Source organism: Hypanus sabinus, chromosome 3 (genome assembly GCF_030144855.1).
Source record: "Hypanus sabinus isolate sHypSab1 chromosome 3, sHypSab1.hap1, whole genome shotgun sequence".
Classification (NCBI taxonomy): Eukaryota; Metazoa; Chordata; class Chondrichthyes; order Myliobatiformes; family Dasyatidae; genus Hypanus; species Hypanus sabinus.
The window spans coordinates 24,580,747-24,603,418 of record NC_082708.1 but is presented as its reverse complement, the minus strand read 5'-3'; the positions used below and the strand labels follow the sequence as shown (position 1 = coordinate 24,603,418).

General features: G+C 45.5%; 1 protein-coding gene across 1 annotated transcript in view; it reads right to left on the bottom strand.

Moving 5' to 3' along the window:
* The window catches only part of atp10a (ATPase phospholipid transporting 10A), a 229,342-nt gene that overhangs the window by 25,511 nt on the left and 181,159 nt on the right, over positions 1-22,672 (bottom strand). Inside the window, exons 11-14 of the mRNA XM_059963855.1 lie at positions 18,494-18,620; positions 13,454-13,638; positions 4,524-4,854; positions 1,020-1,096 (exon numbers count right to left, since the gene is read on the bottom strand). Of these exons, the coding sequence (XP_059819838.1) occupies positions 1,020-1,096; positions 4,524-4,854; positions 13,454-13,638; positions 18,494-18,620 (720 nt within the window). The remainder of the gene's footprint in view (positions 1-1,019; positions 1,097-4,523; positions 4,855-13,453; positions 13,639-18,493; positions 18,621-22,672) is intronic.

Genomic DNA, 22,672 nt, shown 5'->3' with positions numbered 1-22,672 from the left:
GGTAGTTGAAGTCCGAGGTGTAGATGGTGAAGAGAAAGGGAGACAGGACAGTCCCCTGTGGAGCCCCAGTGCTGCTGACCACTCTGTCTGACACACAGTGTTGCAAGCACACGTACTGTGGTCTCCCAGTCAGGTAATCAATAATCCATGACACCAGGGAAGCATCCACCTGCATCACTGTCAGCTTCTCACCCAGCAGAGCAGGGCGGATGGTGTTGAACGCACTGGAGAAGTCAAAAAACATGACCCTCACAGTGCTCTCCGGCTTGTCCAGGTGGGCGTAGACACGGTTCAGCAAGTAGACAATGGCATCCTCAATTCCTAGTTGGGGCTGATAGGTGAACTGGAGGGGGTCTAAGTGTGGCCTAACCATAGGCTGGAGCTGCTTTAGAACAAGTCTCTCCAGGGTCTTCATGATGTAGGAGGTCAACGCCACCGGTCTTTAGTCATTGGAGCCACTGGGGCACGGCGTCTTCAGTACAGGAACGAGGCAGGACATCTTCCACAGCACAGGAACCCTCTGGAGACTCAGGCTCAGGTTGAAGACATGGTGAAGTACTCCACATAGCTGGGGGGCACAGGCTTTGAGCACCCTGGGGCTGACACCATCCGGGCCTGCAGCCTTGCTTGGGTGGAGACGTTTCAGTTGTCTTCTCACCTGTTCAGCTGTGAAGCCCACCGTGGTGGTTTAACACCTTAACATGAAACTTTTGGTCAGCTGTTCAAGTGTCTTTTTATGGTCCCAAACACACTCCTGTGAAGCACCATTTAATGTGTTAAAGACACTTTATAAATGAAAGCTGTTATTTGATTAGAATATTGAAATGCTCCTAGCATCTTCAGAGTAGACCTTACTGAGATAATTACCTTCAGTAGCAGAAGGGAAAAAAATCTCAATAAGATTCAAGATTAAGAGCAGATGATAATGAACCACCCTTCACAACTTCATCAAGAACCGTTTAGGCAGTTTGGCTCCTTTGGAGGCAGACTTATAGAAATTGATTTGAGAGCATGTTTACCTGCATCCCTTCCTGGCCAGAGATTCCCACTCCAACATCAGCAACCTGGATCATGCTCACATCATTGGCCCCGTCTCCTGCAGGTAGTGAATAATAGAGTGAAAACCAGGAATGGACACAATTGTTGATTTTGTCAATCATGTATGTCAATGATTTGGACTACAGTATTAATGGATTTGTGGCTAAATTTCCTGATGACACAAAGATAGGTGGAGGAGCGGGTAGTGTTGAGGAAACAGAGCCTGCAGAGAGACTTAGATTGTTTAGATAGAAATGGGCAAAGAAGTGGCATATGAAATACAATGTTGGAAAGTGTATGGTCATGCACTTTGGTGGAAGAAATAAAGAGGCAGACTATTATTTAGCTAGCGAGAAAATTCAAAATGCAGAGATGCAAAGAGACTAAGGAGTCCTTGTGTAGGATATCCTAAAGGTTAGCCTCCAGGTTGAGTCGGTTGTGAAGAAGGTGAATGCAACATTGGCATTCATTTGTAGAGGTAAAGAATATAACAGCAGGGATGTGATGTTGATGCTGTATAAGGCACTCGTGAGACCACACGGAGTATTGTGTGCAGTTTTGGACTCCTTATTTTAGAAAGGATATACTGACATTGGAGAGGGTTCAGAGAAGATTCACGAGAATGATTCCAGGAATACAAAGGTTATCATATGAGGAATGTCTGGCAGCTCTTGGGCAGTATTCGCTGGAGTTCAGGAGAATGAGGGGGGATCTCACAGAAACATTCTGAATGTTAAAAGGCCTGAACAGATTAGATATTGGCAAAGTTATTTCCCATGGTTGGGGATTCTAGGACAAGAGGGCACAAATTCAGGATTGAAGGATGTCCTTTTAGAACTGAGATGTGGAGAAATTACTTTAGTCAGATGGTGGTAAATCTGTGGAATTTGTTGCCACGAGTGGCTGTGGAGGCCAAGTCATTGGGTGTACTTAAGGCGGAGATAGATAGGGTTCTTGATCAGCTGGGGCATCAAAGGGTATGGGGTGAAAGCAGGGGAGTGGGGATAACTGGAAGAATTGGATTAGCCCATGATTGATTGGTGGAGCAGACTCGATAGGCTGAATGGCCTACTTGTGCTCCTATATCTTATGGTATTATGATTTTCTACAAATCTGTTAAGGTGATAGAATTTCCTCTATTGATATCTGAAATATAAATGAAAATGCTCAGCCGGTCAGACAGCATCTGTGGAAGTGGAAACCGAGAGAGCATTCCAAGTCGACAAACTTCCTTCAGAACGTACTCGAGTTGAGCTGGGTGACAATCCAGAGCAGCAGCAGATGAACAGAGTATCAATTTTGACTTTCACCACGTGAAAAACTGACCATCCGACAACCTAGGTGAGTTGCATAGATGTAGCATCAGCTTGTTGAGCTCCTGATGTAATAGAAATATACAGGTTTCTCTGATTCTACTGGGGCTGCAGAGATATGGTAAACTATATAGGGACTTACAGAATGTTAGTATTTAACCCCATGTTTAGTTGGAGGAATTACATTCGGTGATTCTGTTCATAAGGAAGAAATAGGTGGGTGATAGGTGAAACTGGTTGGGGGAGTGGTGCAGTAAAGAGCTGGGCGGTTGATTGGTGAAATAGATAAAGAGCTGGAGAAGGGGAAATCTGATAGGAGAGAACAGAAGGCCATGGAAGAAAGAGAAAGGGGGGGGGACCACCTGGTGCACCATCAATAACTCTCTCTGAGACGTGAAGTTGTGATATCGGCTTTTATTGACTGGAAGAAAGAACAAGCAGTAGTTGACCACCATACTACATCCTGGAGAATGAGGGCCGGCTCAGGCCTCGATCGCCTTTATACAGGGGTCTGTGGGAGGAGCCACAGGAGCAGTCAGCAGGGGGAGTGTCCAGACAGGTATATGAAGTTCACCACACCACCAGAGGAGGCGATGGTCAGGTAAGGTGATAAGGTGAGAGGGGGAAATGGGAATGGGAAATGGTGAAGGAAAGGGTGGGGGTAGGGGCAATTACTAGAAGTTCAAGAAACTGATGTTCATGCCATCAGGTTGGAAGCTATCTATACAAATTAAAATGTGTGGCCACTGGGAGATCCCACTTTTTCTGCCGGACGGAGCATTAGGTGCTCGGCAAAATGGTCTCCCAGTCTACATTTGGCCTCACTGGTGTACAGGAGGTCCCACCGGAAGCACTGGATACAGTAGATGACCCCAACAGTCTGACAGAAGTGTCGCCTCTCCTGGAAGGACTGTTTGGGGCACTGAAAGTTTGTGAGTGAGGAGGTGCTCTGCTCGCAAGGATAAGTACCAGGAGGGAATCACACCAGGAGAGATCCCTGTGGAAAGCAGGAAGTGTGGGATCTTCCAGCAGCCACCCTTTTTATTCCACTTCCCATTTCCATTCCGACGTGTCAGTCCATGGCCTCCTCTACTGCTGCGATGAGGCCACACTCAGGTTGGAGGAGCAACACTTTATATTCCATCTGGGTAGCCTCCAACCTGATGGCATGAACATCGATTTCTCAAACTTCCAGTAATTGCTCTTCTCCGTCACCATTCCCATTCCCCTCTCATCCTACCTGCCCATGACCTTCCTCTGGTACTCCTTCTACCCCTTCCCTTTCTCCCAGGGCCTTCTACCCTCTGCCATCAGCTTCCCCCTTCTCCACCTCTTTATCTCTTTCACCAATCACTTCCCAGCTCTTTACCTTACCCCTCTCCCTCCCGGTTTCACCTATCACCTACTACCTTGTATTTCTTCCTCCGCTCCCCCCACCTTCTCACTCTGACCTCATCTTTTTCTCCAGTCCTGATGAAGGGTCTCGGCCCAAAATGTCAATTGTTTATTAATTTCCATAGATGTTGCCTGGTCTGCTGAATTCCTCCAGCATTTTGTGTGTGTTGCTTGGATTCCCAACCTCTGCAGATTTTCTCTTCCTAGAGAGTGAATTCTACAACAGGCCTACTCCAGCTCAGGACTGTCCTTGTGAGTTAACTCACTTAATTTAATTACTCCATCTAAATTACAGAGGCAAGTTAGCCTCTTGTAGAGTCTCAAACAGGAGACTGATAGAGCCCCCCTGCATGTAGCTACTACAGGAATGCAATGGGTACATAGGCCTTGGATATAGATGAGTGAGAATAATCAATAGGGGTGGATCAGTAACTTCCAAGCCAGTAGCATCATCACAAGAACTTGACTTTGTTATCGGACTAACATTAAACATATGGAAAAAGTACAACAGCAGCTTATTCTGTGATTGCTTTAATACTTAAATGGGAAGAATGAGAAGCTGGAATGGGTGATTTGACTCATTGAACCTGCTCCACCATTCAATAGACTCATGGCTGATCTTTTACTTTGTGTGACTTTGCCGCATTGACAGATTCCCTGACTTACATCCATAATTCGATCCAAGAGCATTTGAAATAACACACAGCCATCAGCAAAAGCTGTTCTGTGACCTCAGTGGAACAGTGTGTCTGCAGACAAAAAGCTGAACGCCCTCACCTATGGCTAAGGTCATCACTTTTAGCTTGTCCCGCACCAGTCTGACGACCATGCTTTTCTGCAAAGGTGTGGAGCGGCAGCACAGTACGCTGCGGCACCGTTGGGCCAGCGCGAGGAACTTGTCCTCCAGCGCTCCCTCCAATGCGAAGGTCAGAGTCCTCCCATCGACGACCAGGCTGAAGTGATGTCGCAATGCAGCCGAGCTCCACGACGTTCTGTTTGAAGGCAGAGGCTCGACCAAACCATTTGCAATAACGCGTGAGCGATTGTTCTGTGGACTCTTCGATTCCACGTAGTTGAAGCATTGCTCCAGCAAAGCTGCACAGCCCTCCTGTTGACAATGGAGTTTAACGTAAGAAACAAGCAGATAACAGTCCGCTCTCCTCTCCTATCAGATTCCTTCCTTTTTAGCTCTATACTTTTTCCACCTATCACATCCCAGCTTCTCAATTCATTCCACCACCCACACCCACCCACCTGGCTTCACTTATCACATCCCAACTTCTCACTTCGTCCCACCTCCCACACCCACCCACCTGGCTTCAACTATCACATCCCAGCTTCTCACTTCATCCCACCGCCCACCCACACCCACCTGGCTTCACTTATCACATCCCAGCTTCTCACTTCGTCCCACCACCCACACCCACCCACCTGGCTTCACTTATCACATCCCAGCTTCTCACTTCATCCCACCACCCACACCCACCCACCTGGCTTCACTTATCACATCCCAGCTTCTCACTTCATCCCACCACCCACACCCACCCACCTGGCTTCACCTATCACATCCCAGCTTCTCACTTCGTCCCACCACCCACACCCACCCACCTGGCTTCACTTATCACATCCCAGCTTCTCACTTCATCCCACCACCCACACCCACCCACCTGGCTTCACTTATCACATCCCAGCTTCTCACTTCATCCCACCACCCACACCCACCCACCTGGCTTCACCTATCACATCCCAGCTTCTCACTTCATCCCACCACCCACACCCACCCACCTGGCTTCACCTATCACATCCCAGCTTCTCACTTCGTCCCACCACCCACACCCACCCACCTGGCTTCACTTATCACATCCCAGCTTCTCACTTCATCCCACCACCCACACCCACCCACCTGGCTTCACTTATCACATCCCAGCTTCTCACTTCATCCCATCTTCCACACCCACCCACCTGGCTTCACCTATCACGTCCCAGCTTCTCAATTCATTCCACCACCCACACCCACCCACCTGGCTTCACTTATCACATCCCAACTTCTCACTTCTTCCCACCTCCCACACCCACCCACCTGGCTTCAACTATCACATCCCAGCTTCTCACTTCATCCCACCGCCCACCCACACCCACCTGGCTTCACCTATCACATCCCAGCTTCTCACTTCGTCCCACCACCCACACCCACCCACCTGGCTTCACTTATCACATCCCAGCTTCTCACTTCATCCCATCTTCCACACCCACCCACCTGGCTTCACCTATCACGTCCCAGCTTCTCAATTCATTCCACCACCCACACCCACCCACCTGGCTTCACTTATCACATCCCAACTTCTCACTTCGTCCCACCTCCCACACCCACCCACCTGGCTTCAACTATCACATCCCAGCTTCTCACTTCATCCTACCGCCCACCCACACCCACCTGGCTTCACTTATCACATCCCAGCTTCTCACTTAGTCCCACCACCCACACCCACCCACCTGGCTTCACTTATCACATCCCAGCTTCTCACTTCGTCCCACCACCCACACCCACCCACCTGGCTTCACTTATCACATCCCAGCTTCTCACTTCATCCCACCACCCACACCCACCCACCTGGCTTCACTTATCACATCCCAGCTTCTCACTTCATCCCATCTTCCACACCCACCCACCTGGCTTCACCTATCACGTCCCAGCTTCTCACTTCGTCCCACCACCCACACCCACCCACCTGGCTTCACCTATCACGTCCCAGCTTCTCACTTCGTCCCACCACCCACACCCACCCACCTGGCTTCACTTATCACATCCCAGCTTCTCACTTCATCCCATCTTCCACACCCACCCACCTGGTTTCACCTATCACGTCCCAGCTTCTCACTTCGTCCCACCACCCACACCCACCCACCTGGCTTCACTTATCGCATCCCAGCTTCTCACTTCGTCCCACCACCCACACCCACCCACCTGGCTTCACTTATCACGTCCCAGCTTCCCACTTCGTCCCATCTTTCACACCCACCCACCTGGCTTCACTTATCACACCCCAGCTTCTCACTTCATCCCACCACCCACACCCACCCACCTGGCTTCACTTATCACGTCCCAGCTTCTCACTTCATCCCACCACCCACACCCACCCACCTGGCTTCACTTATCACGTCCCAGCTTCTCACTTCATCCCACCACCCACACCCACCCACCTGGCTTCACTTATCACGTCCCAGCTTCTCACTTCATCCTACCGCCCACCCACACCCACCTGGCTTCACTTATCACATCCCAGCTTCTCACTTAGTCCCACCACCCACACCCACCCACCTGGCTTCACTTATCACATCCCAGCTTCTCACTTCGTCCCACCACCCACACCCACCCACCTGGCTTCACTTATCACATCCCAGCTTCTCACTTCATCCCACCACCCACACCCACCCACCTGGCTTCACTTATCACATCCCAGCTTCTCACTTCATCCCATCTTCCACACCCACCCACCTGGCTTCACCTATCACGTCCCAGCTTCTCACTTCGTCCCACCACCCACACCCACCCACCTGGCTTCACCTATCACGTCCCAGCTTCTCACTTCGTCCCACCACCCACACCCACCCACCTGGCTTCACTTATCACATCCCAGCTTCTCACTTCATCCCATCTTCCACACCCACCCACCTGGTTTCACCTATCACGTCCCAGCTTCTCACTTCGTCCCACCACCCACACCCACCCACCTGGCTTCACTTATCGCATCCCAGCTTCTCACTTCGTCCCACCACCCACACCCACCCACCTGGCTTCACTTATCACGTCCCAGCTTCCCACTTCGTCCCATCTTTCACACCCACCCACCTGGCTTCACCTATCACACCCCAGCTTGTACTCCTTCCCCTCCTCCCACCTTCTTACTCTGGCGTCTTCTCCCTTCCTTTCTGGTCATGGAGGGTCTTGGCCCGAAATGTCAATTCTTTATTCCTCTCCATAGACTCTGCCTGGCTTAAGTTCCTCCAGCACTCCTGTGTAACTTTGGATTTCCAGAATCTCTTGGGTTTATGATTTACACACCAATCACAACGGATGGCAGAGAGGAAGTGCCAGGGGCAGGGGTTGGCGTGACACACTGGCCAAGGTCATTTGATTCCAAACAATTGGTTTATTGTTCATTACAGAATGTCTCTCTGGTGCTTCCCCATTCTCTCCCCTCTCCATTCCCCTTTACCTAACCATGATTCCTTCTCCCAGCCCCCCTTCCCACCCTCGGTCCACAATAGAGACCCATATCAGAATCAGGTTTATCATCACTCATTTATGTTATGAAATTTGTTTTTTTTTTTGTGGCAGCAGTACAGTGCATTACATAAAATTACTGCAGTACTGTGCAAAAGCCTTGGGCACTCTATATATATGTGCCTAAGACTTTTGCACAATACTGTAGTACTTTGATAATAAATTTACTTTGAGTTTGACTTTGAAAGAAACCATTGTCAGCCAGCTGCTTCCCCTCCCCTTCACCCTAACATCTACAAACACTTCCAATGAATTTTCCAACATGCAGGCCTCAAATCTGAATCCAGGGTTTCAAAATATCCTTCCTTGTTTGTTTTTTCTCTGAAAATGATTGGAGTACATCCTCCCTTCACTCAATCAGTGAAGGATGTTTCATTAGACAGCAAACAACAGACAAATGTCTTTGAACATCCAAGCCCAACAACCGACAAGCCCACTGGTAGTCCAGAGCCAATGATGCTGCTGTCTCATCACAGATTCTCATAAATACAAAGACACTGGCCAGCAGAGGAGAGTCCAGAAAAGGAGACACAAGATACTGCAGACGCTGGAATCTGGAGCAAAAACAAACAAACTGCAGTGTTCAGTGTCTGTGGAGGTAGAGATAATCAATCTTTCAGGTTGAGACCTTGCAGAACCTACGGACTCACTTTCAAGGACTCTACAACTCATGCTCTCAGTATTATTTATGTTTGAATGTATGTATGCAAACGTAGTTTTATTAATTGATTCTATTGTGTTTCTTTATTCTGTGAATGCCTGCAAAAAAACAAATCTCAAGGTAGTACATGGTGATATAGTTGTACAAAAATAAATTTACTTCGAACATTGAAGGAATCCTCAAATGGATAGAACTACATATGAGGGGTGATTGATAAGTTCATGGCCTAAGGCAGAAGGAGATGAGTTATACAGCTCTCATTACAAGCACATGCAGTTCAGCTCTTTGAGTGATTATGCAGAAAGTTTGAAGTTAATAACTCATCTCCTTCTATCCTAGGCCACAAACTTATCAATCACCCCTGATGAGTTATTAACTTCAGAGAGCTGTATAACTCATCTCCTTCTACCTTAGGCCATGAACTTATCAATCACCCATCTGTGGACACTTTCTGGAGGTCCAAGATCCACATGCTCCACAACTGCTGGACTAAGTGTATAAATGTAGGATGGGACTATGTTGAAAATTAAATGTGCTAGGCTTTCTAAAATGGACTCCTTCTACCTTAGGCAACGAACTAATCAATCACCCTTTGTAAAATGCATATCCCGCTCCTTGGTTCAATCAGTTAGCATATGTCCTGGTGTCAATAGACATTTGCGGGATAGAGCAGGATTACAGAGACTCAATGGTGCAGCAGTAAGCACTAGGGACCTCAGTTTGATCCTGATCCTGACCCTGGGTGCCGACTGCAGATTTCTCCCTCGCATTCTTGCCCGGTCCTTCAGTTTCCCCCGATATCCCTAAGAAGGGCTGTTAAGTAAAACATAGAAAACCTACAGCACAATACAGGCCCTTCGGCCCACAAAGTTGTGCCGAACATGTCCCTACCTTAGAAATTACTAGGCTTTCCCATAGCCCTCTATTTTTCTAAGGTACAAAATGGTGGCTTTCAGTAAGTAGGCAAGTGAATTAACAGGGAGCTGATGGGCATGAGAGAGAATAATTTGCTGGGGGGGGGGGGGGTGGGATAAGGAGTGGGAATGGGACCGAAGGAATTTCTCTGCTGGAACATTGGGTGTAGGATTAATTAATAGAGATCAGAAAAATGATATCAGAATAAACTGGACTGTTCACAGGGTTCGGATGAAGGGTCTCGGCCTAAAACGTTGACTGTTCATCCTTTTCCATTGATACTGCTTGACCTGCTGAGTTCCTCCAGCATTTTGTGTGTGTTCCGTTGGATTTCCAGCATCTGCAGGATCTTATGTGTTTATGAGTTGCCAACACTGCCCAGGTGTATGTTATCCTTGCCTCCTCTGGTGCACACGCAATCCCAAAGTTGAACTGATGGCCTAGCAATTCCGGTAACAGCTAGCATTTTCTCCTCTTCTCCCTTCTTTCTTTTTCCTTTCCCCATTCTGGTTACCCTCTTACCCTTTTTCTTCTCCTCACCTGCCCATTACCTCCCCCAGTGCCCTTCCTCCTTACCTTTCTTCCGTGGTCTATCCTCCTTTCTTATTGGATTCCTTCTTCTTCAGCCCTTTACCTCTTCTACATATCCCTTCCGTTTCTTACTTCATCACTCCTCCCCACCCACCCTCATCCAGTTTCACCTATCACCTGCCAAAATGCTCTACCCCCTTCCACCTTATTCTGACTTCTTCCCCCTTTCTTTCCAATCCTGATGAAGGGTCTCTGCCTGAAACATTAACTGGGAGCTTATTCCTTTCCACAGATACTGCCTGAGCTGACGAGTTCCTCCTGCATTTTGTATGCGTTACTCCGGATTTCCAGCATCTGCAGAACCTCTTGTGTTCATGGTTCACAAATACTGCACAGGACTTTACTATCCTGATGTCCTAGCAATTCAGGTCAATGGAAATTCCAGTAATATCTGGTATTTTCTCCCCCTCCCCTTCTGCTTTTTCTATTCTGGCTACTCTCTTACCCTTTCTCTTCCCTTCATCTATCTATCACCTCCCCCAGAGCCCCTCCTCCTTCTCTTCTTCCATGGTCCACTCTCCTCTCCTATCAGATTCCTTCTTCTTCAGCCCTTTAATTCTTTCACCTATCCTCTCACAGTTTCTTACTTCACTCTCCCCTTCCCCCTCACCCTGGCTTTACCTATTACCTGCCTGCTTTTACTGTTTCCCCTACCCCTTCCTTTCCAGTCCCGAGGAAGGGTTTCGGCTCGAAACGTTGACTCATCTCGAAGCATTTCTCTCTGTAAATGCTACCTGACCTGCTGAGTTCCTCCAGCATTTTGCATGTGTTGCTCAAGATTTGCAGCATCCCTTGTATTTATCAAGGACAATCAGGGATGGGTTAAAAATTCTGCAATGCCCAGCAGTGCCAAAATTCCATCAAAAAGTACTTTTCCATACAAAAGTTGATCTATTTCACCTTCTTCAGAAAGAAGGTAATTAGTTCTCAACACTATTGCAGCCTTGAGGCAAACAACAGCCATTTCTCTCTGCTTCCTTTCTGTTCCTTTGTATAATAATAGAGCAATACAGAATGGATACAGGTTCTTCAGCCTGATGAGTCCTGGTCATCTGTAGTGCCCACCATGCTAGTCCAATTGCTTGTAATCGGCCCTCATACCACTAAGCAATGCCCTATCCATCAGCCTTTTCGAGTGCCTCTTAAATGATACTATTCTATCTGCCTCACCACTTACTCTGGCAGCTCATTCCATACACTCAGCACACTTTTCGTGAAAAAGTCCCATTTAAATCCTTCCCTCTCACCCTAAGTCTACACCCACTAGTTTTGGACGTCCCTACCTTGAGGAAAAGGTGCTTTTATTGTCCACTTGATATATGCCTCCCAATATTTCTGTAAGATCACCCCAATTTCCCCCACGTTCCAAGGAATAGAGACTCAGCCTGGCCAATCTCTCCCGGTAATTCAGGCCCTCCAGTCTTGGCAACATGTTCATAAATCTTGTCTTGTATCTAATAGTTATTTGCTAAACGTTCTGACGGATATGCCAAAGGTAAAAAAATTAAAACTGGTTAAAGCATTCCACTGTGCCTTTTAGGAGTTTATGGATTAGCATCAGCTCCTTGGAATAACACTCAGTGGATTTATGTACACACTGTTAGGTTCAGCAGTGCAGTGCTTTGGAAGAGCTTCCATGCAACAGCACACACAGCTGACATCTGCTGAAACTAACAGATGCTCCCTAATTATTCCTGCTTCATCTGCATTTGCAAACTGCCTCAGTGTGAGTTAGCTTTTGGACTAAGTGAAATTATTCGGTTCTTCATTTGCAATACCAGCTCTCCCATGAATTTTGAAACTGCAAGTTATGTTAAATGCATCACAAACAACCTGCCTAGCTTTCGATTTACACAAAAGCTGGAAAGTTAAATTAATACAGAAGGATACTCTAACTTTCAATCTGTTTCTTTCTGCATTCATGCTGTTTGACTTGCTGCATAGTTCTAAATTTTACTGGTTTTAATTCTACCTTCACAGCTGGTTCAGTGTGGATATATTTTCCCTACTTGTCATGAAAATGCTATTATTGCTCTTAAAAGAGATACTGAAATAGAAACTGTAAGCTGCTAAACTACGTATACGAGAAAATCAAACCTGACCAGAGACACATTTTCAGTAGCTTTTGTTTAAGGAATATTGTTTTATTTTCAAGTACTAGTTTTCAATCAAGAGATAAATATGGCCATGCTGATGAGATAAAGCAAATAGTCAGGTGGGAATCTGAGGTTAGAATCAAACGGGAGAATAAGTAAGCTGGAGACGGAAGATAGGGGTTTGCGGAGGAGGCAATTACATAAGCCTTATTTGTCACGCGTACATTGAAACTTCAAAACATACAGTGGAATAATGTCATTTTGCATTAATGGCCAACACAGTCTGAGGAAGTGCTGGGGGCAGCTCACATGTATCGCCATAGTTCTGGCGCTAACACAGCTAGTCTATAACTTACTAACCCTATCTTTTGGAATGTTGGAGTCAGGGGGAGAAGATACAAATTCCTGTGGGAATTGAACCCTGAACCTTCCAATTGTTGGTGCTGTAAAACGTTAAGCTTACTACTGTGCTATTGTGCCGTCCACCAGTTAGGAAGCCAAATAGAAAAGGGAAAGGCCAATGTCAGGAGTTATAAGAACTAATGTAAAATGCTAATGATTCTGGATAGAATGGATAGTGGAAGGCACTTTGGAGAAAGACTCAAGGTTGCAGTATCAAATAAACATGAAATGAATAAGACCAATATAAGGAAAACATTTCCTGCAGTGCGTGGTTAGAATCGAACTGTGCTATGAAAGTAGGCTTCGTGATTCCCTTCAAAATGAATTTACATAAATATGTAGTGGGCAGAAATTCCCAAATTTGCAAGGCGTAAGTGTTGGTGCTGCAGCTGGTAGGAGCAATTCCAGCGATGATGGGCTGAATGGCCTAACGGCGGCCAGGTTCCATAGCGCAGCGGCAGATGACTGGGGTTCGATTCCGGCAGCTGCCTGTGTACATTCCCTCGCATGGGGTGCCTCTGGGTGCTCTGGTTTTCTCCCACATTCCAGACGTTGGGTTAGGGTTAGTAAGTTGTGGGCATGGAGATGCTGGTGCCAGAAGCTTGGCAATACACGTGGGCTGCCCCAGCACAATCCTCGCTGATTTGATTTGACGCAAATGACAGATTCCACTGTCATCTAATCCAACCTGACCCTTCTATAATTCTATTTTAATAGAAGTAACTTTGGGTTGGAAGTGGAAACTTCGCACACTCACCTGAGATTCAGCATTCATGGTGAGGAGCTCTTCATCTTGACTGAGGAGCTTGCAAGCGTACGCAATATTGATTGCCGTTTCCTGTTTGTCTCCAGTCAGCACCCATATTTGCAAGGCAGCTTTTCGCAGGTTCGCTATCGTTTCCGGAACACCCTCCTGTAAGCGATCCTCGATGCCTGTGGCCCCTGAGTGGACGAGATATGACATGGGATTGAAATGACTTCCAGTATAAGGAAAGTGCAAAAGGACTCATTCCATTCTGTGAAAAGAGGGAGCAAGAGTAGACCAGCTATCCCATCAAAGCTGCCTGATGGGCAGATTTCTAGATGGGCCTGAACTGTATCAAATTCACTGTGAGATTGTGGCAAGTGCATCTGCAAACAATTGATCAGCTCTAAGCAGGATGGACATTTAATAACTTTCGGTTTATCTCACATGTTCCCTTCCTCTGAGGCTCCCACCTAAAGGGGGGGGGGAGCGATGAACCGTACTGAATCGATGTGGCAAGTGCACATGCAGCCGGCTGATCGCACAGTGAATTGACTGGGCCTCCTTTGCAGGGAGGCACTCTCTTTTGGGCGTGGGCTTTCGAGTGTGCAAGTCCCTTTTGTCTCAGCAAGCCCGGTTCGTGGTTCTCACAGTGCAAGTTGTCCAGGGTGTACAGTGGCTAATGCGACTCAGTAAAAGTGTTTAAACTACTGCCCCATTTTCATTCTTGCTCCGCATGTATGTAGTAGGACCACTGAAGGATAACTTTGGAAAGGTTTTCGGAGGGCCCAGTTCATATCTCCCGCGCTATGAGTTGCGCTGTGTGTACCGTTACTAACGTGACTCAGTAAAAAGTTTAATCCTGCTGCACCATTGTTGTTCTTGCTCTGCATGTTATGTTTTGTACATCAAAACATAAAATTAATTGAAAAAAAAACTGGGAGATCGCATGCCTTAGTTTAATTTATACATTAAGAGAGCCACACACATATATGATGTGGGGACGTAATGATGCACGCCATTCACGTACTTTTGCATATAACTTGTAATGAATTAGGTCAACAAAGAATGATTAATCAAACAACATATTTACAATATTACTGAAATATTAAATACATAACACTCCTTCCAGCCTAGCTATAAACTCCAACTCAATATAGAATGCAAGAATGCATTTCAACTCAATATGTAGCATATTGCTTTTGTGGGATAACATTTTTCCTGACATGGGAGGTCACTTTGCCTGGCAGGTGAGACTTGTGGCTGTGAAACAATCTCAGGTTCCGGGGTCTCCCCTGTGGTGGTTGTAGGTGTTGACTCTGGGTCTGCAGCAAGTGGTTCTGACAGCTCTGGACACTCGTCTTCTGGATGTCTCGCATCCTGAGCAGTGCCCGGCAAGCTGCTCGATTCAATGATCTATCCCAGGCCACCAGACAAAGCTTCGAGCCAACACTTTCATCTCATGCCCAGATGACTGGCGTGTAGCTCCTCCAACACTTTGGCTCTCAGATAATTCAACAACTCTCAGTCCCCACATAAGGTAACCTCCATCAAGAATATGATCATTCCGGCGCTGGTAAATATGGGGTAACTGTAGCTTCTGCTGCACACTGGTGTTCCAGCCATTTTGGTGGTCATGTAGACCTGAGACAGTGTGGGGACTTTTCTGGTTTCCCTTTGGATCATCTCCACCATAATAGGGGAGACTTTGGAATTGCATTAAGGAGAATACGTCAAGAAGAGTGTCCTCTTTTGTAAATTTTTTCAGGTACTTCCTTGTCCAAGTGTAAACAGGAAAATTCATCAGCATTGCCATGATTAGTTGTCCTCTTGAATTCGACTGTGTCATTGTGTCCTCCAAGAAAAAGAGCTCGTCCCTGCTTTTCTGCTGCTGCTGTTAGTGAAACACCCTTCGGTGGATGGAAAATGGACGCCAGTGGTTGCTGATCAATAATGAGGGTTAAACACTCTCCCATACAAGTACAGGTTGAAATGTTCCACACCCCAAAGCAGACTGAAGGCCTCATTGTCAACCTCTGTGTAACTCTTCTCTGCAGCGGTAAGGGAACACGATGCAAAGGCTCTGGGATGTCCACTTCTATCATTCCTAACATGTGACATGACTACACCTATACCATGAAGAGAGGCGTTCCAGGCAAGCTTCACTGAACGACGTGGATCATAATGTGCAAGTACAGTGTCTGACGTCACCAATCCCTTTACTTTTTTGAAAGCCACCTGTGGTGAACTACATACACCTGTCTGGACATGCCCCCTGCTGACTGCTCCTGTGGATCCTCCCACTGACCCCGGTATAAAGGCGATCAAGGCCTGAGCCTGGCCTCTCAGTCTCCAGGATGTAGTATGGTGGTCACTCATTGCTTGTTCCTTCTTCCAGTCAATAGAAGCCGATATCTCGCCTTTACGTCTCAGAGTGAGTTATCGATGGTGCATCACCACCTCACAGTGCTTTGTTCATTGCAATTTCTTCCTGATCTGTAGTGATGAGTTCAAGGGGTGGAGCACAGTTGCCAGGTTCGGCAGGAACCCGTTATATTAATTGACATCTTTTCTATAATTCAGTGACCAGAACTGTACACAATACTCCAAATTTGGCCTCACCAATGCCTTGTACAATTTTAACATTACATCCCAACTCCTATACTCAATGCTCTGATTTATAAAGGCCAGCATACCAAAAGCTTTCTTCACCACCCTATCCACATGAGATTTGACCTTCAGGGAAATTTATTAAATTAAAATACAATGCAGTTAGAAAAATAGCTGCCTAGCCACTTTCTGCTGGTAAAACTGAAGATGATGGTCTATTATTTCATAATACATCTCAAAAATAACAGAAAAATTGCTCTTTTCCAGTTTGTGAGTTTATCTGGTCAGATCAGAAATCACTGTTATCTATTATGAACCTATCCATATCATTTTAGCTTTGCAACCAGCCTCATCATTCTATACTCAGCTGGCAGCTTGACACAAGTAGTTGTGGCATGAATCCTGATTTATCATTTCCCCATACAGATTTACAGCTCAGTTAATGGATGGGACAGATCTGGGGGATTTTGTTCACTTTCTCGGATAATAGTGCTGATTTTATCCCTTCCAAGTAAGTGCTGGCTAGTTCAGAACTCCTGCACGAAGGCTGACATCCCAAACACTTGTGGAGAAAATTCCGCCAGCTATTTCCCAATACTGGGCAACTGATGGTCCAGGGAAATGCTGGCAACTCCTTGCATTTATGCTGGGAATCTGTCCTTAAATCCTGTACATCCTGTACTTTGGCCAATTAGTCTCAATGGAGAGCATAAGGCAGGCGAAAGGAAGAATTAGCTGAGTTACATTTGCTTTAATAATCTCAGTTTACAGTAAAGGTATTTTTATTTTTAAATAGCTTTGATACTGTTTACACTTAGTCTGTGATTTATTTTTGAATTTTGCTGGCATTGTTGCCTGTGTTGTCCTGCTGAACATTGTGGGCATGCTCTGACGGCACTGGAATGTGTGGCGATGCCCGCGGGCTGCCGCCAGCACATCTTAACGTTGCGTTGGTTGTTAACGCAGACAACACATTTCACCGTATGCTTTGATGTACATGTGAGTAAGAAATGAATCTGATCTCATAATGATGTACGAGTTAGTAAATGTATTGGTTATATGTGTGCAATTGCTTGCTGTGCTGGAAAGGCTGGTAATTGTGCTGTATCTCTAAAGACGTAAGTGCCTTGACTGAGAGTAAAGATGCTGGCATTGCTTTACCCTCTACCAGTTCCGGTCAAGATGGCGCTGGTGTATAATGCTCCCATGGTCGGCATCTTCTGGATAGCTCATGAAAATGTCGATTTTACTTCTTTGTCGTGTTTTTCACCTTAAATGTGTTTCTGGGACTGTTAGCGCCTGCGATTTACAGTTTGGAGATGCTTGAGTGATCCAGTGTTTTGCTCTCTCCAGGACGATTCCGGAAAGTAAACGCATACTCGGATGGCCTCGTTGTGAAGAAACTTCAAGATCAGACACAGGCCGATGTTTTATTACATTTTGCTGATTAAGGCATCTATTAATTGCTGATTAACACCTCAAGGAAGATTGAGACATCGAAGCAAATGTGGAAGGCAAGTGAGAGTTCATGTTCTTTCTTTGTTTTGTGGCTATCTGGAGAAGACAAATTTCAGCATTGCTAATGGATACAAGCTTTGATAGTAAATGAACCTTTGATCAACGGTTTTCGCAGCAGTTCCATGATTAGGACATGTTATGGATCACCAACATAACAGGATCCTAGTGCTGGACAAGATTTCACATATCATGGCAAACGATGTCTCTGTACATGGGTTCTTATTCAGGAATACTTGCATAAACTTAGGTTCAGGAATATTTCCTATCTCAGCACAAAATGCACGCAACAAACCCTACTCTGTCTATAGTAAGACCCAATACTCTACTCTTTCAGTCACATGCTTACACCTGAACATTTTTATAGACATTTGTCCAGTTTTCTCAAATAGTGAAAGACTGGGGTAACAAAATTAAATGCAAAGCAAAAATCAAACTGCAGATGCTAAAAACCTGAAATTCAAACAGGGAATACTGAGCGAGCCAGGCTGCATTTGCAAACAGAAAAAAATTGAGTTAATGGTTCATGAAAATGGTACTGATGATTGGTTGTTAACTTTAAACATCAACTCTTGGTTTTCTCTCTCTACAGACACTGCCTGACCTGCTGAATACCACTGGCATTCTCTGTAGCCATTTTAAAGATTCAAGTGATGTATGGAAACAGGACAGATGTACTTCGACTGTGCTCTGGAAAGACCTGATTTTTATTAATTGATATAATTTATTACCCAATTTTTTTGTATTCCACTGAAACCTCATTATAGTCGGTTTGGTGGAAGAGCCCCAAATGTTATCAGAGTCTCCACAGATGCATAATTGTAGACACACTGCATGGGCATTTTTACTAACTACTTACTTTTAAGATCCAAAAGCACAGATGAGCTTATCTAAGGCCCACAGTAACACACAGCAGCTATCTCATACCTAACAGCTGAAGGTCAGTCTCCAAACAGACTGCTGACTGGTACAGGAGCTCGTCTCGATTTTCAACAGAAGATTCTGCCTCCAACCGGTTTTCTAGCCAGTGTGCATACTCCTCCTTATGTAGCACCTGAAACAATAACAACCGGCAAACGTTAGGGATCTTTTTTCCGGAGCGATTACCATGAATAAATCCCATAAATGCTTGCTTATTCTGTGGAGCACACACGAGATGCTGGATGAAGTTAGAAGGTCAGGTCTTTGGAAAGGAATAAACAGTAGATGTTTCAGGCCAAGACCCTCCATCAGGACTGAAGAGGGCAGAAGCTAGTATAAGAGGGTGGGGAGGAGGGAAGGAGTAAAAGCTAGATGGTGATAGGTGAAGCCAGGTGGGTAGGGGGAAGGGGGGGTGAAGTGAGAATCTGGGAGGTGATTGGTGGAAAAGGTAAAAGGCTGAAGAAGAAGGAATCTGATTGGAGCAAAGAGTGGAGCATGGGAGAAAGGGAAGGAGCAGGGGTATTAAAGGGAGGTGACAAGCAGGTGAGAAGAAGTAAAAGGGGTAAGAGGAGAGCTGAGTGGGGAATGAAAGAAGAGTGAAGGGAAAGTGGGAAAAACTACTGTAAGTTAGAGAAACAGAGTTCCTTCAGCATTCTGTATGTGTCACTCTGACTTTCCAGCATCTGCAGAATCTCTTGTGTTTTTGATTTTCTCTTTTGTAATTTAAGTTTTAAGTTTGGCATCAAACTGGAAACATAATATAAATAAAACTAAGGTCACTGTTTTAACAGAGGCAGGCAGTTTGATCTCGACTAATGCCGGGACTTGAACCATAATTCTGCCTCAGGTTCATTCTTCAACCCAGGGAAATAGAAGCTCTTATGTCTATAGGCACTGGCCGACACAGGCAGGGCCAAAAACACAAAGAGATTCTGCAGATGCTGGAAATCTTGAGCAACATGAACAAAATGCTCGAGGAACTCAGAACTGTGGCTGACAAGTGAAGTTAAGGACTGTATGGAAGCCAAGGATAGGACATATATGGTAGCAAAAGTTGGATGATTGGGAAGCTTTTAAAATCCAACAAAAGGCGACTAAAAAAGCCATAAGAAGGGAAAAGATGAAATATGCTGACTGGCAAACAATATAAAGCATGATACCAAAAGTTTTTTCAGTTATATAAAGAGTAAAAGGGAGGTGAGAGTTGATATCGGACCACTGAAAAATGATGCTGGTGAGGTAGTAATGGGGGACAAAGAAATGGCAGATGAACTTAATGGGTTCTTTGCACCTGCCTTCACGGTGGAAGACAATAGCAGTGTGCCAGAGGTCCATGAGTATCAGGGAACAGGAGTGAGTGCCATTGCTATTACAAAGGAAAAAATGGTAGGCAAACCAAAAAGTCTTAAGGTGGATAAGTCACCTGGACCACTTGGACTATATTCCAGAGTCCTGAGAGAGTTTGCTGATGAGATAACAGATGCATTAGTCATGATCTTTCAAGAATTACTTGATTCTGGCATGGTCCCAGAGGACTGGAAGATTGCAAATATCACTCCACTCTTTAAGAAGGGAGGAGGGCAAAAGAAAGGAAATTATAGGCCAGTTAGTCTGACCTCATTGCTTTGGAAAGTGTTGGAGTAGATGAAGTTCGAGTTTAAGGGATGTGGGGATCTGACGGTGGAGTAGATGAGGTGCAGAGGGACTTTGGAGTCCTCGTACAATACTTTCAGAAGGTTAATTTACAGGTTGGGTCTCTGGTAAAGCAGGCAAATGCAACGTTGGTATTTATTTCAAGAGAAATAGAATATAAAAGTAAGGAGCTAATGCTGAACCTTTATAAGACACTAGTCAGGCCACACTTGGAGTATTGTCAACAGTTTTGGGCCCCATATCTCAGAAGGGATGTGTTGTCATTGGAGAGTCCAGTGGTGCCTCATGAGGATGATTCTGGGAATGAAGGGGTTAACACATGAGAGGCATTTGATAGCTTTGGCCCTGTACTCACTGGAATTTAGAAGAACACAGGGGGATCTCTGAATCCTACGTAATGTTGAAAGGACTAGATGGGTGGATGTGGAGAGGATGTTTCCTATGGTGGGGCTATCCAGAACTAGAGAGCACAGCCTCAAAATTGAGGGGCGACCCTTTAGAACAGAACGTAAGGAGGAACTTTTTTAGCCAGAGGGTAGTGAATCTGTGGAATGCTCTGCCACAGACTGCAGTGGAGGCCAAGTCCGTCGGTATATTTAAGGTGGAAGTTGATCATTTCCTGATCGGTCAGGGCATCAAAGGATATGGTGAGAAGGCAGGTGTATGGGGTTGAGTGGGATCTGGAATCAGCCGTGATGGAAGGGTGGAGCAGACTTGATGGGCCGAATGGTCTAATTCTGCTCCTGTGTTTTATGGGTCTAAGATTGGGTAACATCTATGGAGGGCAGGTATAACAGTTAATGTTTCGGACCAAATCTTTACCACAGGGTTTGGTACTGGGCCTCTAACTCTTGATTGCAGTTTATTTTAATGACTTGAATGTGGATGTCAGAGATCTGATTTGTAAGTTTGCAGGAAAGCTGACGGTGTCTGTGATTAGCCAAGAAGTTTATCTAAGGTTACAGCGCGGTTGGAAATTTTGTGTGGAGCACTGGAAGATGGAAATTAATTCTGACAGGTGGGAGGAAATGCATTTTAGGAAGTCAAATAGGAATTGACATGCACCGTAATGTAGGGTCTATAGAATTTTGTTGAACAAGCGGGCCTGGGGCTTTAAGTCCCCATTTTCCTGAAAGTGGCGAAGTAGGCAGTGACATTGCTTGCCTTCACAGATCGGTTAGACAATGGAATGTAAAACATTAGTTTGATTGTACTTGTAATATTGTGTAAATTTCTGGTTGGCGCAAACAGGAAGGATGTAACAACAAAAATGCACAGATTACTCCAAGTACAGTGGAGTTTCACCAGGCGGTAACTTGGATGTGACCATTTAGGTTATGGGGAAAGATCTGATTGTCTAGATGTGTTTTCCTTGGGGCTGAGAGGCTGAAGGGTGATGCAAAAGAGATATATAAAATTATTAGAGACCTGATAGGGTAGATAGGGTAGGGCTGACTTCTCTTTTGACCATGTGTATGAGTATCGAAAGCAAGACATCACAATTTTAAGGTGAGGGGAAGAGTTTCATAGGGGGTTTGAAGGGGAAGTGGTGTTACTTACACAGAGAGTGGTTGATACCTGGAACAAGCTATCATAGGTGGTGGAGGAATTGAATACAATCATTAAGTTTAATGGACATTCAGACAGGTATTTTAATATGTAAGGAATAGAAGTATACAGATTGAATGTCAACACTAGGGTCACCAGGGAGATGGTGGACTGAAAGACATGTTGCTGTAGGACTCTGAGTCTAAGTGCCAGTGAACAGGGAGGTTAAGAGTAGGCTAACTGTAAACATGAACATAACATCAAAACAAGTACAGGGATAGAGGAGACACCCACATTTCATTCAATGGATTTTAGTACCCTGCACAACTCAAAGCTGTTCTCCCTCTCATGCCTGTCAATCCCCTTTTAAATTTTTTGACTATACTCTGCGATGTGGGAGGAAAGGGAAGAAACCTACACGGTCTCAGGGAGAAAATACAAACCTTACACAGGCAGTAATGAACACACATCCCTGAAGTCGTGATACAGTAGAACTGACTATCGTTGCAACACATCACCTTACCGTGGACAACTCTCAACCATCATGTTACGGACTTTCTTTCAAGGACTCCAGTTCGTGTTCTCAGTATTATTATTTTTTATTTTATTTGCACAGTTGTCTTCTTTTGCACTTTGGTTGTTTGTCAGTCTTTTATTTATTGATTCTATTCTATTGGTTCTACTATGAATGCCTGCAAGGAAATGAAGCTCAGACATATATGGTGACATAACTACTTCGTATAGGCATGGCAGCGCCTCTAATTCCTTGTGAAGTTTCAGCATGACATCTAAAACTTTGACAAACTTCTCTGGACGTGTGGTGGGGAGTATATTGACTGGTTGTATCACAGCCTGGTATGGAAGCACCAATGCCCTCGAACAGAATATCTTACAAAAAATACTGGAGATGGGCCAGTCCATAACAAGTAAAGCACCCCCCCCCCCCCACACCACTGAGCACGTCTACACAGACCGCTGTCACAG